Here is a 12,011-nt window from a genome sequence, read left to right on the forward strand (position 1 = left end):
AAGATACCTAGGAATAAACCTAACCAAGGAGACTAAGAATCTATACACAGAAAATTATAAAGTACTCATGAAAGAAATTGAGGAAGACACAAAAAAATGGAAAAATGTTCCATGCTCCTGGATTGGAAGAATAAATATTGTGATAATGTCTATGCTACCTAAAGCAATCTACACATTTAATGCAATCCCTATCAAAATACCATCCATTTTTTTTCAAAGAAATGGAACAAATAATCCTCAAAAAAAGACCTCGAATAGCCAAAGGAATATTGAAAAAGAAAGCCAAAGTTGGTGGCATCACAATTCCGGACTTCAAGCTCTATTACAAAGCTGTCATCATCAAGACAGCATGGTACTGGCACAAAAACAGACACATAGATCAGTGGAACAGAATAGAGAGCCCAGAAATCGACCCTCAACTCTATGGTCAACTAATCTTCAACAAAGCAGGAAAGAATGTCCAGTGGAAAAAAGACAGCCTCTTCAATAAATGGTGCCGGGAAAATTGGACAACCACATGCAGAAAAATGAAATTGGACCACTTCCTTACACCACACACGAAAATAGACTCCAAATGGATGAAGGACCTCAATGTGAGAAAGGAATCCATCCAAATCCTTGAGGAGAATGCAGGCAGCAACCTCTTCGACCTCAGCCGTAGCAACATCTTCCTAGGAACAACGGCAAAGGCAAGGGAAGCAAGGGCAAAAATGAACTATTGGGATTTCATCAAGATCAAAAGCTTTTGCACAGCAAAGGAAACAGTTAACAAAACCAAAAGACAACTGACAGAATGGGAGAAGATATTTGCAAACGACATATCAGATAAAGGGCTAGTATCCAAAATCTATAAGGAACTTAGCAAACTCAACACCCAAAGAACAAACAATCCGATCAAGAAATGGGCAGAGGACATGAACAGACATTTCTGCAAAGAAGACATCCAGATGGCCAACAGACACATGAAAAAGTGCTCCACGTCACTCGGCATCAAGGAAATACAAATCAAAACCACAATGAGATATCACCTCACACCAGTCAGAATGGCTAAAATTAACAAGTCAGGAAATGACAGATGCTGGAGGGGATGTGGAGAAAGGGGAACCCTCCTCCACTGTTGGTGGGAATGCAAGCTGGTGCAACCACTCTGGAAAACAGCATGGAGGTTCCTCAAAATGTTGAAAATAGAACTACCCTATGACCCAGCAATTGCACTACTGGGTCTTTACCCTAAAGATACAAACATAGTGATCCGAAGGGGCACGTGTACCCGAATGTTTATAGCAGCAATGTCTACAATAGCCAAACTATGGAAAGAACCTAGTTGTCCATCAACAGATGAATGGATAAAGAAGATGTGGTATATATACACAATGGAATACTATGCAGCCATCAAAAGAAATGAAATCATGCCATTTGCGACGACGTGGATGGAACTAGAGCGTATCATGCTTAGTGAAATAAGTCAATCGGAGAAAGACAACCATCATATGATCTCCCTTATATGAGGACATGGAGAAGCAACATGGGGGGGTAGGGGGATAGGAGAAGAATAAATGAAACAAGATGGGATTGGGAGGGAGACAAACCATAAATGACTCTTAATCTCACAAAACAAACTGGGGGTTGCTGGGGGGAGGTGGGATTGGGAGAGGGGGAGGGGGCTATGGACATTGGGGAGGGTAAGTGCTATCGTGAGTGCTGTGAAGTGTGTAAACCTGGCGATTGACAGACCTGTACCCCTGGGGATAAAAATACATTATATGTTTATTAAAAAAAAAAAAAAATTTGGAAGGGGAGGGGAACCATAAGAGACTATGGACTCTGAAAAACAACCTGAGGGTTTTGAAGGGTCAGGGGTGGGAGGTTGGGGGAACAGGTGGTGGGTAATGGGGAGGGCAAGTTTTGCATGGAGCACTGGGTGTTGTGCAAAAAGAATGAATACTGTTACGCTGAAAAAATAAATAAAATGGAAAAAAACAAAAAACAAAAAAACAAAAAACTGTTTTTAACAAATACTCAGGGCAGCTGAGAGGTGCTGGTCCACTTTCCTCCCTCGGCTGACGACCTGTAATGGACCTGACGGGTGGCATTTCCCCGAAGCCTCAGTTTCCCAAAGCGCAGTGAGGGAGTTGGACCAGGTGATTTCTGAGGCTCCCTTGAGAGAGACACAGTGGGAACAAGCACTCAGAGCCCAAGCAGACAGTTAGTAAGGCCGTTTTTCCTTGAGGGTGTTGCCAGAGGCTTCAAACAGAGCCCCTAGAATACAAATAAACTGCAGACAAGCTAATTGCCCCTTTTACTAGATGAAGTCATTTGCTGAGCTGACAATACATGTACTGAGTATCTTAACTGAGCACAAGTGTTAATAGTACCTTTTGCTCACCAGTGGGGCCAACCCGGAGGAAACCACGGTGGGGGGCGGCTGGCAGGCCCGGGATACAGTGTATCAGAGCCTGGGAGGGCCGCAGGGGACGGGAAAGGGGGGAGCAGCTGCCAGGCCCTCCGTTCCCCTGGAGGACGCCTGCCTCGGTAGCCAAGTGTGGCAGGGTGTCTCGCGCACATGCCCACCTCATTCGGCAAGGCCGGGAGAGCCGCAGTTTGGGTAGGGGACAGATTTGCAAGAAAATGCCATAAGAAAGCACCTATCTCCCGGCCATGGTTGGAAGAGGAGCACTCAAGTCCACGTTGGGGAGAGACGTGAGGTCCAAGCTTCGCCTCCAGACAACGCCGGCAGCGACAAACGTCGAGGAAGGAGGGACCGCCTGCCTGCCCCGGAGGATTGCTTCTCCCCTCGCTTGAATTCTTCACAGAATCACGGAGAATACTTCGATCAGCTGAGGCCAGAGTGGAGTCCTGAGACTGTCCCCGCCTCCGTGGTCCCTGAGTACGCTTCACGCACAGATCCTGAGCTACGGAGCTCAGGGCCGGTCGGCGGGGCTCTGTCCACACAGCAGCAACGGTCACTGTGCACGCGCCACCCTGCCGCAATTGCTTCTCATTCTGTTAACTGTGAAAACACCCTTCCTCCTCCAGAATTTCGTTATTACGAGCCGAGAGGAGATTTCACGACAAATCAGACGTGAGGGAGCGGAGTCTGTAAGGCCTGTTCTGCAGCGACACGGAAGCCGGCATCGGGGCTCCCAGACATGGCCTCACACGAGGAAGCCCACGGGAGGAGCCCGGAAACCTGTGTGCGGGGCTGGTCCCAGGTTTTGGTCCCGCCTGGAAGACCCGGGCTTCTCCTGCTTTGCTCTGATGTTGCATATAGTTCCTGGCAGCCCAGGTCCGGGTGGCCACGTGTGCGCAGAGGAGGACGGGACTGGCAGCCCTGCCCATCTCCCCAGGGCGCACCGGAGGCCGGTCTGCCTGGCAGCCACTGGCCCCACACCTCTGCCCACATCCAGACTTTTTGAGCTGCGGATACACAGCTCTCTGATGCCCCGACTTAGAAGCCTGTGGGTTGACCTTTGGTAAAGGTTAAATAAGAAGTTTATTCAGTGGTGACTGGCCTCTTGGTTATTTCTGCTGCGCTCTTCGCAGTCCATCCCGTCCCTGCCTGCCCTCCTCGCCTCCTGCTCTCACGCACTCACACGACGGCACGGGCCCCTAAGACGGCGAGTCCTCCCCGCCCCATGTGCACGTGCGTGTGTGAGATGAAAAGAGTGAACGGCAGCACTCTGAGAAACACAGAGGGTGCCTGCAGTTTCTTGTAGTTGAAATTTTGAGTTTCTGCAGCTCTTTCAGACACTTGTTTCTTTGAACAAGAAAAGAAAGCTATCAGAGTGGATAGTATCTGCCTTTGTCCCGTGAACAGAGCGTTGGTCATCAAGTCCATAATGGTGGTGTCCGAGGAACTTTGACGGGAGCCTCTTGGCTCCACCATCTGCGCCTCCGCGGGCCTGGCAGAGAGCCCAGAGCGTGCCATCCGGGAGACGGACAGTGGCCATGACTGAGCCCTCGACGGCGTTCCTGCCTGTGTTACAGGACGCGCTTATAAAACCTGCATAGCACTCTGTGTCCGTGGTCCCTCAGACAGCCACCACAGCAACTCTGGCCAGCCCCACGCCTGCGGTCCGCAGCCCTGATGGCTGGCAGCGGGGTGTGTCTGTGTTCGTCCCTTCGCTGCTGTGTCGTTGCTCCAAGATGCTAACGCACATAGATCCCAGCATCCCCCCTGCCCGAGAAGAGCGGCAGTGGGATTTGCGGAAGGCTTGTTTCCGACCTGTAACCAAGACCTTGGGGTTTGCCATCGTTGTCGTTGTTGGGACACCCTGGAAACCCAGTTCTAATAAGACTTGCTCAGAGCATGACCTTTGGAAGGGTTTCCCCAGGGCAGGTGCCACGCCACGGTGGGAGGTTCTATTGTAAGTTCACCTGTTTCCCCGTGTTCTTCCTAGAAATCGGCCCTGCCTCTGTGATGGTGGGGAACCTGGTGTCTGGGAAGAGGATCGCACAGGCCAGCGGCAGGGACCTGGGCCAGATCGAAGACAATGACCAGGCCCGCAAGGTGAGCGCGAGGCTGAGCAGCTCTCTGAACCCTGTGCCCCCAGGCAGCTGTGTCACTGACTGCTGGTCCTTGTGTACCATTGGCCTCTTGCTTCGGGCCTGTCCATCCAGCAGATGCACCGTACCATCCCCCAAGGGAGCTGTGTCTGTTGGGGGTGCACAGACGGGTGAGCAGAGGCCTGGGGCCAGCATCTGGATGTCTGTCCTATCCTAGCATCCCATGGCACGTGTTTTCCACTTTCCTGCGAGCCCTGATTTCATGCCCAGACAGCCTCACAGCAACCTGGCTGCAAGACTTCAGTCTTGTAATTGTTGGAACTCGGGAAAACCCCATAAATTCACAACCCAGGCTGAGGAACCAGGTGTCCTTAACACGTCCATAGGGGCTGCAGGAGAAATATGGCGCCACACCCCCCATACACAGCACTTGGCTTGTCTCCGCATCACAACCTTTCAGACTTGGGGACTCCGATGAGTCACCAGATGGTGGCCCCAGTCTGTGTGAGCTACCAGCAAATGTCACAGAATCAGGCATTTAAAATATTGCCAGTTTGGTAACAAGTAGAATTACGATCACTGAAAGCACTTGGTCACCGTGTCCCCACGTCAGAGGACATTTCTGTTAATGAAGTAGATTAAGGGGTATCTGCGTGTTTCCTATGACCGGATACAAGGTGGGCTGATCTTTGTCTTGCTATAGCCCGAGTCCGTGGGACGCATCCAATCTGTGTGGTTGGCGGTGCTGTTGACCGACCTCAGGGAATGACCGTTCTGAAAACAGCCAATAGAAGAGAACCCGTTATAAGAACAGGGTCGAACTGATTGTGCCGTTGTAGCCCCCAGAAACCACCCTCTTCTGGAAGCCCAGGAGAAGGGATTCTCGGTGCTGCCGGCTCCGCCTGTCAGGGGAATGCCGGTCTCCCAAACTGGGCAGATGGCAGGAGACGTCCCTGACCAGGCACAGCGCCACTGCCCTGGCGTGTCCAAGTCGGGCATAGTGCATTCCAAGTCATCCAGGAAAAACCCCGTGAGCACTGGCTTAGTCTCCCCGTTTGGCTCGACAGGGCTGTCCTCGTTCCCCTGTGGGAAAGTGCGTTGCTCTGAGCCACACACGGTGTCCGTGTGGGCACGGTCTGTTCGACAGCCTGAAGCTAACGCCTGTGCTTTGTTCCAGTTCCTTTTCCTCTCGGAGGTCCTGCAGTGGAGGGCGCAGACCACCCCCGACCACGTCCTGTACACGCTGCTCAACTGTAGGGTGAGGCCTGTTGCACGCGACTCTCGGGCGGCTTTCCCTTCCCACTCAGTCCTTTCACTTCAGTGTTACATGACGTCCTTCTCATTTATTTGTCCCCTGTTCACATGATTTTAGCAATTTTGGGGGGTGATATTTCCCCCCAAAAACAGGGAACAGTTCAGACCTATGGGATATTTTTGTGTTTCCTTTTTCGGTAAACTACTTCTTTGTAAGTAGGAAGTGAGGCTTTCATTGTAAACTTTCATTCTTAAGAAAGAAAACCGTTTCTGTTTCACAAGCGTGATGGTTTGTGCTGACGTTCCCCGTTGGAAAGGTAAGCTTATCCAGTACCACTCTGCAGGGGACCTTAGGAAAGAGACCTTCAGTGTGCAAGCAAAGACCATTAACAATAAAAATCAAATGCGAAAGTCTTTTTTTTTTTTTTAAGATATTTATTTGACAGAGAGAGAGAGATCCTAAGTAGGCAGAGAGGCAGGCAGAGAGAGAGAGGGAAGCAGGTTCCCTGCTGAGCAGAGAGCCCGATGTGGGGCTCGATCCCAGGACCCTGAGATTATGACCTGAGCCGAAGGCTGTGGCTTAACCCACTGAGCCACCCAGGCACCCTCAAATGCGAAAGTCTTGATACAGTTAACTTTTCTTTTGCTGTGGAAAAGCCTGACACGTAGATTTTAAACTTAGGTCTTCGTGACACATGTGGGTATGTGAGATTGGAGGAGGTTACGGCCACTAAGAATCGTAAAAGATCAAGATCTGGGTGTGCGAATCCACCTCCTGCCATGTCCAGTCATTGCTCAGAGAAGTGAAAGGCGGTGCCAACAACATAACTGGGTTTCGCATCTGGACGTCCAGTTAGGAGACCCGTTTCCGTGGGACGCAGCTCCTGGAAGCAACCTCTCGTCCTCACCGCAGATGTCCCGACCGTCTCGAGTAGTTGTGGGTGCTGAGTTGACCCAGTGGGTCACTCGTTCCTTGAATCTGTCCAGGGTGTCCCCCAGGAAGAGTCTGAGAAAGCGCTCCTGCCAGCCTGGCCTCCGCCGTGGCGTCTGCCCTGGGCCCAGTGTTCCAGCACTCGCTCTCCCGTGCTCCCAGGCACATGGCGATGGGAGGCACTGCATCTGGGCTCCTGTGGGTCCGTGCAGTTGCCTGAGCCCCTGAAACGTGCCTACCCTGCTTTCCTCTTCCCTGCATTCGCTCCTCCCTCGGCCTCTAAATACAGAACAGACTCTGCGTTCCCCGCCTTCCCGACCCCGCTGCCGTGCTGGTGCAGAGTCCCTTCTAATGTCTTCCTCTGACGTTGCCCGTCCTTCCTGTTTGTCCTGGAGACTGTTCTTCCTCCGTGGTCCCTCCGTGGTCCTCCAGAGATCTCCAGTAGCCCCTGCAGAGTGATGACCCAGAGGGAGGACCGTCCTCGGCCCCCTGGGAGGACATCTGCTCCATGCTTATGCCCTTTGCTTAGTTTCCCAGACGCTACGGTGGTGCTGGCCTCATAGGTATGACACGGTGCCCTCCGTCAACTTAGCAGCGAGACCGCGAGAGGCAGGTCCCCATCCCGTCCGCCCACCCCGCCACACCCACAGACTCAGAGAGATGCCGCGTGTTCATAGAGGGCCTGTCCCAGCAGGGAGAGAGACGGAGCTGTTCTAACCACACCCAACTAGCAAGTGCCCCCGTGTGGGAGCAGAGCCGTCAGATGGCCCCCCGGGGTGATGCCTCGACCTTGGGTCCTCTGGAGCTGCTCCAGCCTGGGTGGTGGGTGTTCCTGTCCCTGACCCCATGACCATGGCCGTCTGCTGTAGCTAGAGGCTGAATCACGGGGGAACTGAGTCACCGGAGATGACTCCCACTTCCTTAGAGACAGAAGAGTGGATGGCAAAAAAGGAAGGAAAAATTGGAAAAAAAAAAAAAGTTACAGAAGGTGGGATGGGGTGAGGAAGAGGTGTGAGTCAAGACCTGCGGGTCAGCGTGCAGGGAGGGGGCTGTGCGCGCTCCACGGGCTTTCCTTTGCCTTCAGCTCGGGTGGGCTGGGGGGCGGGGCCTGAGCCCGGAGCTCCTGGCTGCTCCGTGGGGCTGCAGGTCACCACTGCCGCCGTCTTGTCATTGGTCGCTTCCCGGCAAGCCTGGTCCTAGCTTGGCCTTGCAGGACGTGCATCTCGGAAAGCGGCGTTTTCAAATGTGGCGAGCGTCGTGTGGGCGGCTCGGCCCTGCAGAGCCTCAGCCCTGACCCTCAGGCCGCAGCCCCTCTTCCCGGCCGCGGTCCCCCGTGGGTCCCAGAGCGGCCTCGGGCTGCGGCCTGGGCCGGGTGGTCACTGCGGGCTGCGGAGGCTCTGGGAGACCGTGTGTTGTTTGGAACAAACCTCAGCCACATCTTTTCACCCTTTTCTTTAGCTTTACCAACGTCCTTAGAATTTCAAAATGTAAACCCTATTTGGCTTTTTCTTAATTCCTTGAGTTTTCTCTTCCTTATTTAATTTCATGGTGAACTTCAAAATGGTTCGCAAATTCACCGACTTTGACCCTGAAAGTTCTGGGCTCAGGACAGGCTTGGGCGGTACAGACCCTGCCCTGCGTCCTGTCAGGATCCGCCAAAACTTCCTTTAGCGGAGGTCAGCCCTGATGGCTCCAGGATGGTGGTTTATGCTCCTGTTTGTGCAAACCCTGCCCCTTCCCGTGGGGGCTGGTGGGGTCATGGGCTGTTGCTTAGGGGCCGCAGGCCTGTGGTCCCTTGGTGTTCAGAGCCCGCGCTGGTGGTGTTTCTCTGGAGGCAAGAGGCTGTGTGGTAGCTCCCACCCGGGAGTCCGGCAGGGGTCAAGCTGTGTCCGCGAGCGTGGTGGGGGAGGCAGCGGCTGGGTCCCCCACGGACGAGCGCTCCCAGACCCAGCACAACCCCTGCAGGCGGCTCGGACGCCCTGTCCCCATCAATGACTCCGGAACCCGTGGGGCCCTCCGCCTGCTGGGCGGTGGGGGCTCTCCTAGAAAGCCACCAGCCGCCTTGTGAACCGTGTCAGAGGTCACTACAGATAAAGGGCAGCACCCCGATGAAGCTTCCCCTTTTCTCAAGTGTGTCAGTGGGCGTTTTCACACCCCCGGGCCAACACATCTTCCCAGACCCGCTTGCGCCTGCTGGTTCCGAGCTGACGGAAACGCTGGTCATAGATGGGGCAGGAGCACTTGCCCCCGAGATGAATCAGGTGCACTGGCAGCCGAGGGCACAGGCCGGATGGACAACGGGGCCAGTTCTGCGGGGATGTGAGGAGGAGCCCCTCCTACCGGTGCCATCCACTGTGGTGCACTGCCACCCTCCAGCCACCGGCCTGTCCCCACTGCGCAGTCAGCAGGGGTTCCGGTGTCCCCAGGATGGGGAATGGGGCGGTCCCCACCTCTGCCAGCGTTCGTTGGGGCCGGTCCTGGCCCCATGAGCTGTGCCCATCTTCACTTTGACCTGCCTGAGGGACGTTTGGGTCCAGGAGCGTGTTCATTTGGCAGCAGCAAACCGCGGTGGTCTTCAGGAGTGGACACTCAGGGAGTGGCCAGTGTCGGGGGCTCTGAGCTCCCAGGATTTGGCTGCATCTCCCGCAGCGGGCTCCGGTCTCCGTGTTTACCCAGCGTTGCCGTACTCTGCCGTGCGCGGCTGGCCCACCGTCTTGCATTTTGACCTTTCTCGGAAGAGAGACAGTGGAGGGAGACATGGGCAATGAGAGGGTTCACGTCACAGAAGTGTAAGCGGACCCCATGCCCCACAGGAGAGACCAGTCCCAGCCGGTGGGAAGGGGCCAGAGCCTGAGGGCGGCCCCCGTGGCCGGGTCACTGCTTCCACATCGGCGCGGGGAACGTGTCGCTTCCTCAAGCTCGACATAACAGTCCGTTAGATTGTGGGTGATTTTGGCAAACGTGGAGGGTCGGGGTTTGCATCCTGATGGTGAAAGGCCGCACCCTCCACCCAAGCAGCTGTTTCTAACATGCAGGCCATGTTACCGGGACTTCTCCTGTGTGCCCGGAGCCGCCCTGTCACTGGAGTGCCCCTTCCCATTCGCAAGGGATCTCTGGGTCTGGTCGCTTCCGTGCACTCGGTGTTCCCCCCCTCCTGCGCAAGCGTGCTCACCGCTCTCGCCTGGGACCTGACCCTCCGCACGTGCCGTGCACAGTCCCGGAGATCTGTGGCGTCTCGCTCTTCTTCCTGTGGCCGCTGGCCCACTCGCCTGCTCCGTGGGAACAGATAGTGCTGTCACCGTGCCCGGGGCCCCAGGAAGGCCCTTCACCCTGTGAGTCCTTTAACATAGGGTTTGACCGTGAAGCGCAGTGTTCCTATCCTTCATCTCTTGATTCTGAAATAACTGTAGAACCTCAGGAGGTTGCAGCCGTGCATTTAAGGTGGTGTTTGATCCAAATGTGTCTTCGTCTGTTTCTCCGTATTTAAAGTCTACATAAAGTGAATTCGACAGTTCGTTTTTCCCTTTACGGTCTGTTTTTTGACTGTGGCTTTGTTTTGTCTGTTTTCAGACCTTTTTGACTTCTGACGCGGTGTTTCTTAAAAATATTTTCAGTTTGTCTACTTTTCCTGTTCATTCCTCACTGACTCTTACCGCTCTGGGGTCCCAGAATTACCAGGTTGACTTATTTCCTTAGTTTAGCTACTTCTTAGGTCAAGTAAGTCCTTCTTTTTAAAAGATTTTAGTTATTTATTTGAGGAAGTGAGAGCGTGTGAGCGGGCGGAGGGCCAGAGAGAGGGAGAGACTCTCAAGCTGACTTCATGCCTCCCCGGGGCTCCACCCTGCTACCTGAGATCATGGCCTGAGCCAAAATCAAGAGTCGGACGCTTCACCAACTGAGCCTCCCAGGTGCCCCAAGTAATTGTTTTTTAAAATATTTGTTGTTGGGGCACCTGGGTGGTTCAGTCAGTCTAGCATCTGCCTTCGGCTCAGGTCATGATCCAGGGTCCTGGGACCGAGCCCCGCATCACGCTTCCTGCTCAGTGGGGAGCCTGCTTCTCCCTCTGCCTGGGCCGCGGCTTGTGTCTTCTCTCTCTCTCTCTCTGACAGATAAATAAATAAAATCTTGTAAAAACTAAAGTGTTCTTGCTAACACCAGTGTATCCAGATGCCTCTTCGGTGCTGACAATGGGAAGGAGAGGGAAGTGACCACTCACGGCACGGGGTCTGCTGGGGGGAGCCACTGTGTGCTAAAGCTGGCCGTTGCTGGTCGCACAGTTGTGCAGACACACTAACGTCTGTGCGCGTGTGCGTCTCAAGTACAGGAATTGGCGGGAACCTGCAGACGCTCTCGGTAGAGCCTGTCGTGTTCAGAAACGCCTCACCCCCTTGTTCTTGCAACCCCCAGGGTACGATAGCGAGCTCACTCACGTGCCTGCAGCTGCACAAGCGAGCCGAGAAGATCGCCGTGATGCTCACGGAGAGAGGACACCTGCAGGACGGGGACCACGTGGCTCTCGTCTACCCGCCAGGTGAAGAGGTGGGGAGGGACGGGCGCGTGTGCGGGGCCCTGCCGCGGGCCCTGCGTTCCCGGGGACTTGCCGCTTCTGCTCACAGCCTCTGGTAGGGACAGTGGTGCGTGCTGAGCTACCCGAGGGCATACATAAGAGGCGGCTTCGCGGGCGTCTGTATCTACGTGTTTTGTTACGTATCTGAGGTAGCTCGCGGGATGGGCGGTGACTCAGTCCTGCACTGAACAGATCACTGTAGAGTGAAGTCATTGCTTAGAGAAACGACAGAAATCACACTTGTGGGCTGCTTTGGCACCTTGTCCCTGAGGGGACAGGCCAGCGGGAAGTTACAGCCGAAGCCTAACGCAAGTCGCGTGCCACGGAGCCTCGGCCAGCCATCTCGGTGCCGCGGGCTGGAACCTGGTGGGGACGACCGTGTGAGTGAGAGCGTCTGCTCCTCTCCCATCTAGGGATAGACCTCATCGCGGCGTTTTATGGCTGCCTCTATGCGGGCTGCGTGCCAATCACTGTCCGCCCCCCACACCCACAGAACATCGCCACGACGCTGCCAACCGTGAAGATGATCGTGGAGGTAACACTGCCCGCGTGCGCCAGCCTCCCCTTTGCCAGGACCCCAGTGTTGGGCCTGCCCCCTCCTAGGGCCCCACTGCTCTCCCCACTGACGTGCTGGGCCTCCCCCCTGCTGGGACCCCCGTGCCGGGACTTCTCGCTCAGAGATCCCGGGGCAGGGCTGGCTCCAGGGCTGGGGAGGCAGTGTGGCCTCTACCCTCTGGTTCTGGAAGTAGGATT

General features: G+C 54.8%; 1 protein-coding gene across 3 annotated transcripts in view; it reads left to right on the plus strand.

The window, feature by feature from the left end:
- DIP2C (disco interacting protein 2 homolog C) overlaps nt 1-12,011 on the plus strand; it is a 372,928-nt gene that overhangs the window by 288,446 nt on the left and 72,471 nt on the right. For all 3 annotated transcript variants that reach the window (XM_046011076.1, XM_046011077.1, XM_046011078.1), the window contains 4 exons: nt 4,401-4,510; nt 5,684-5,764; nt 11,099-11,222; nt 11,672-11,793. In XM_046011076.1, the coding sequence (XP_045867032.1) occupies nt 4,401-4,510; nt 5,684-5,764; nt 11,099-11,222; nt 11,672-11,793 (437 nt within the window). The remainder of the gene's footprint in view (nt 1-4,400; nt 4,511-5,683; nt 5,765-11,098; nt 11,223-11,671; nt 11,794-12,011) is intronic.

This window comes from Meles meles, chromosome 7 (genome assembly GCF_922984935.1).
Source record: "Meles meles chromosome 7, mMelMel3.1 paternal haplotype, whole genome shotgun sequence".
Classification (NCBI taxonomy): domain Eukaryota; kingdom Metazoa; phylum Chordata; class Mammalia; order Carnivora; family Mustelidae; genus Meles; species Meles meles.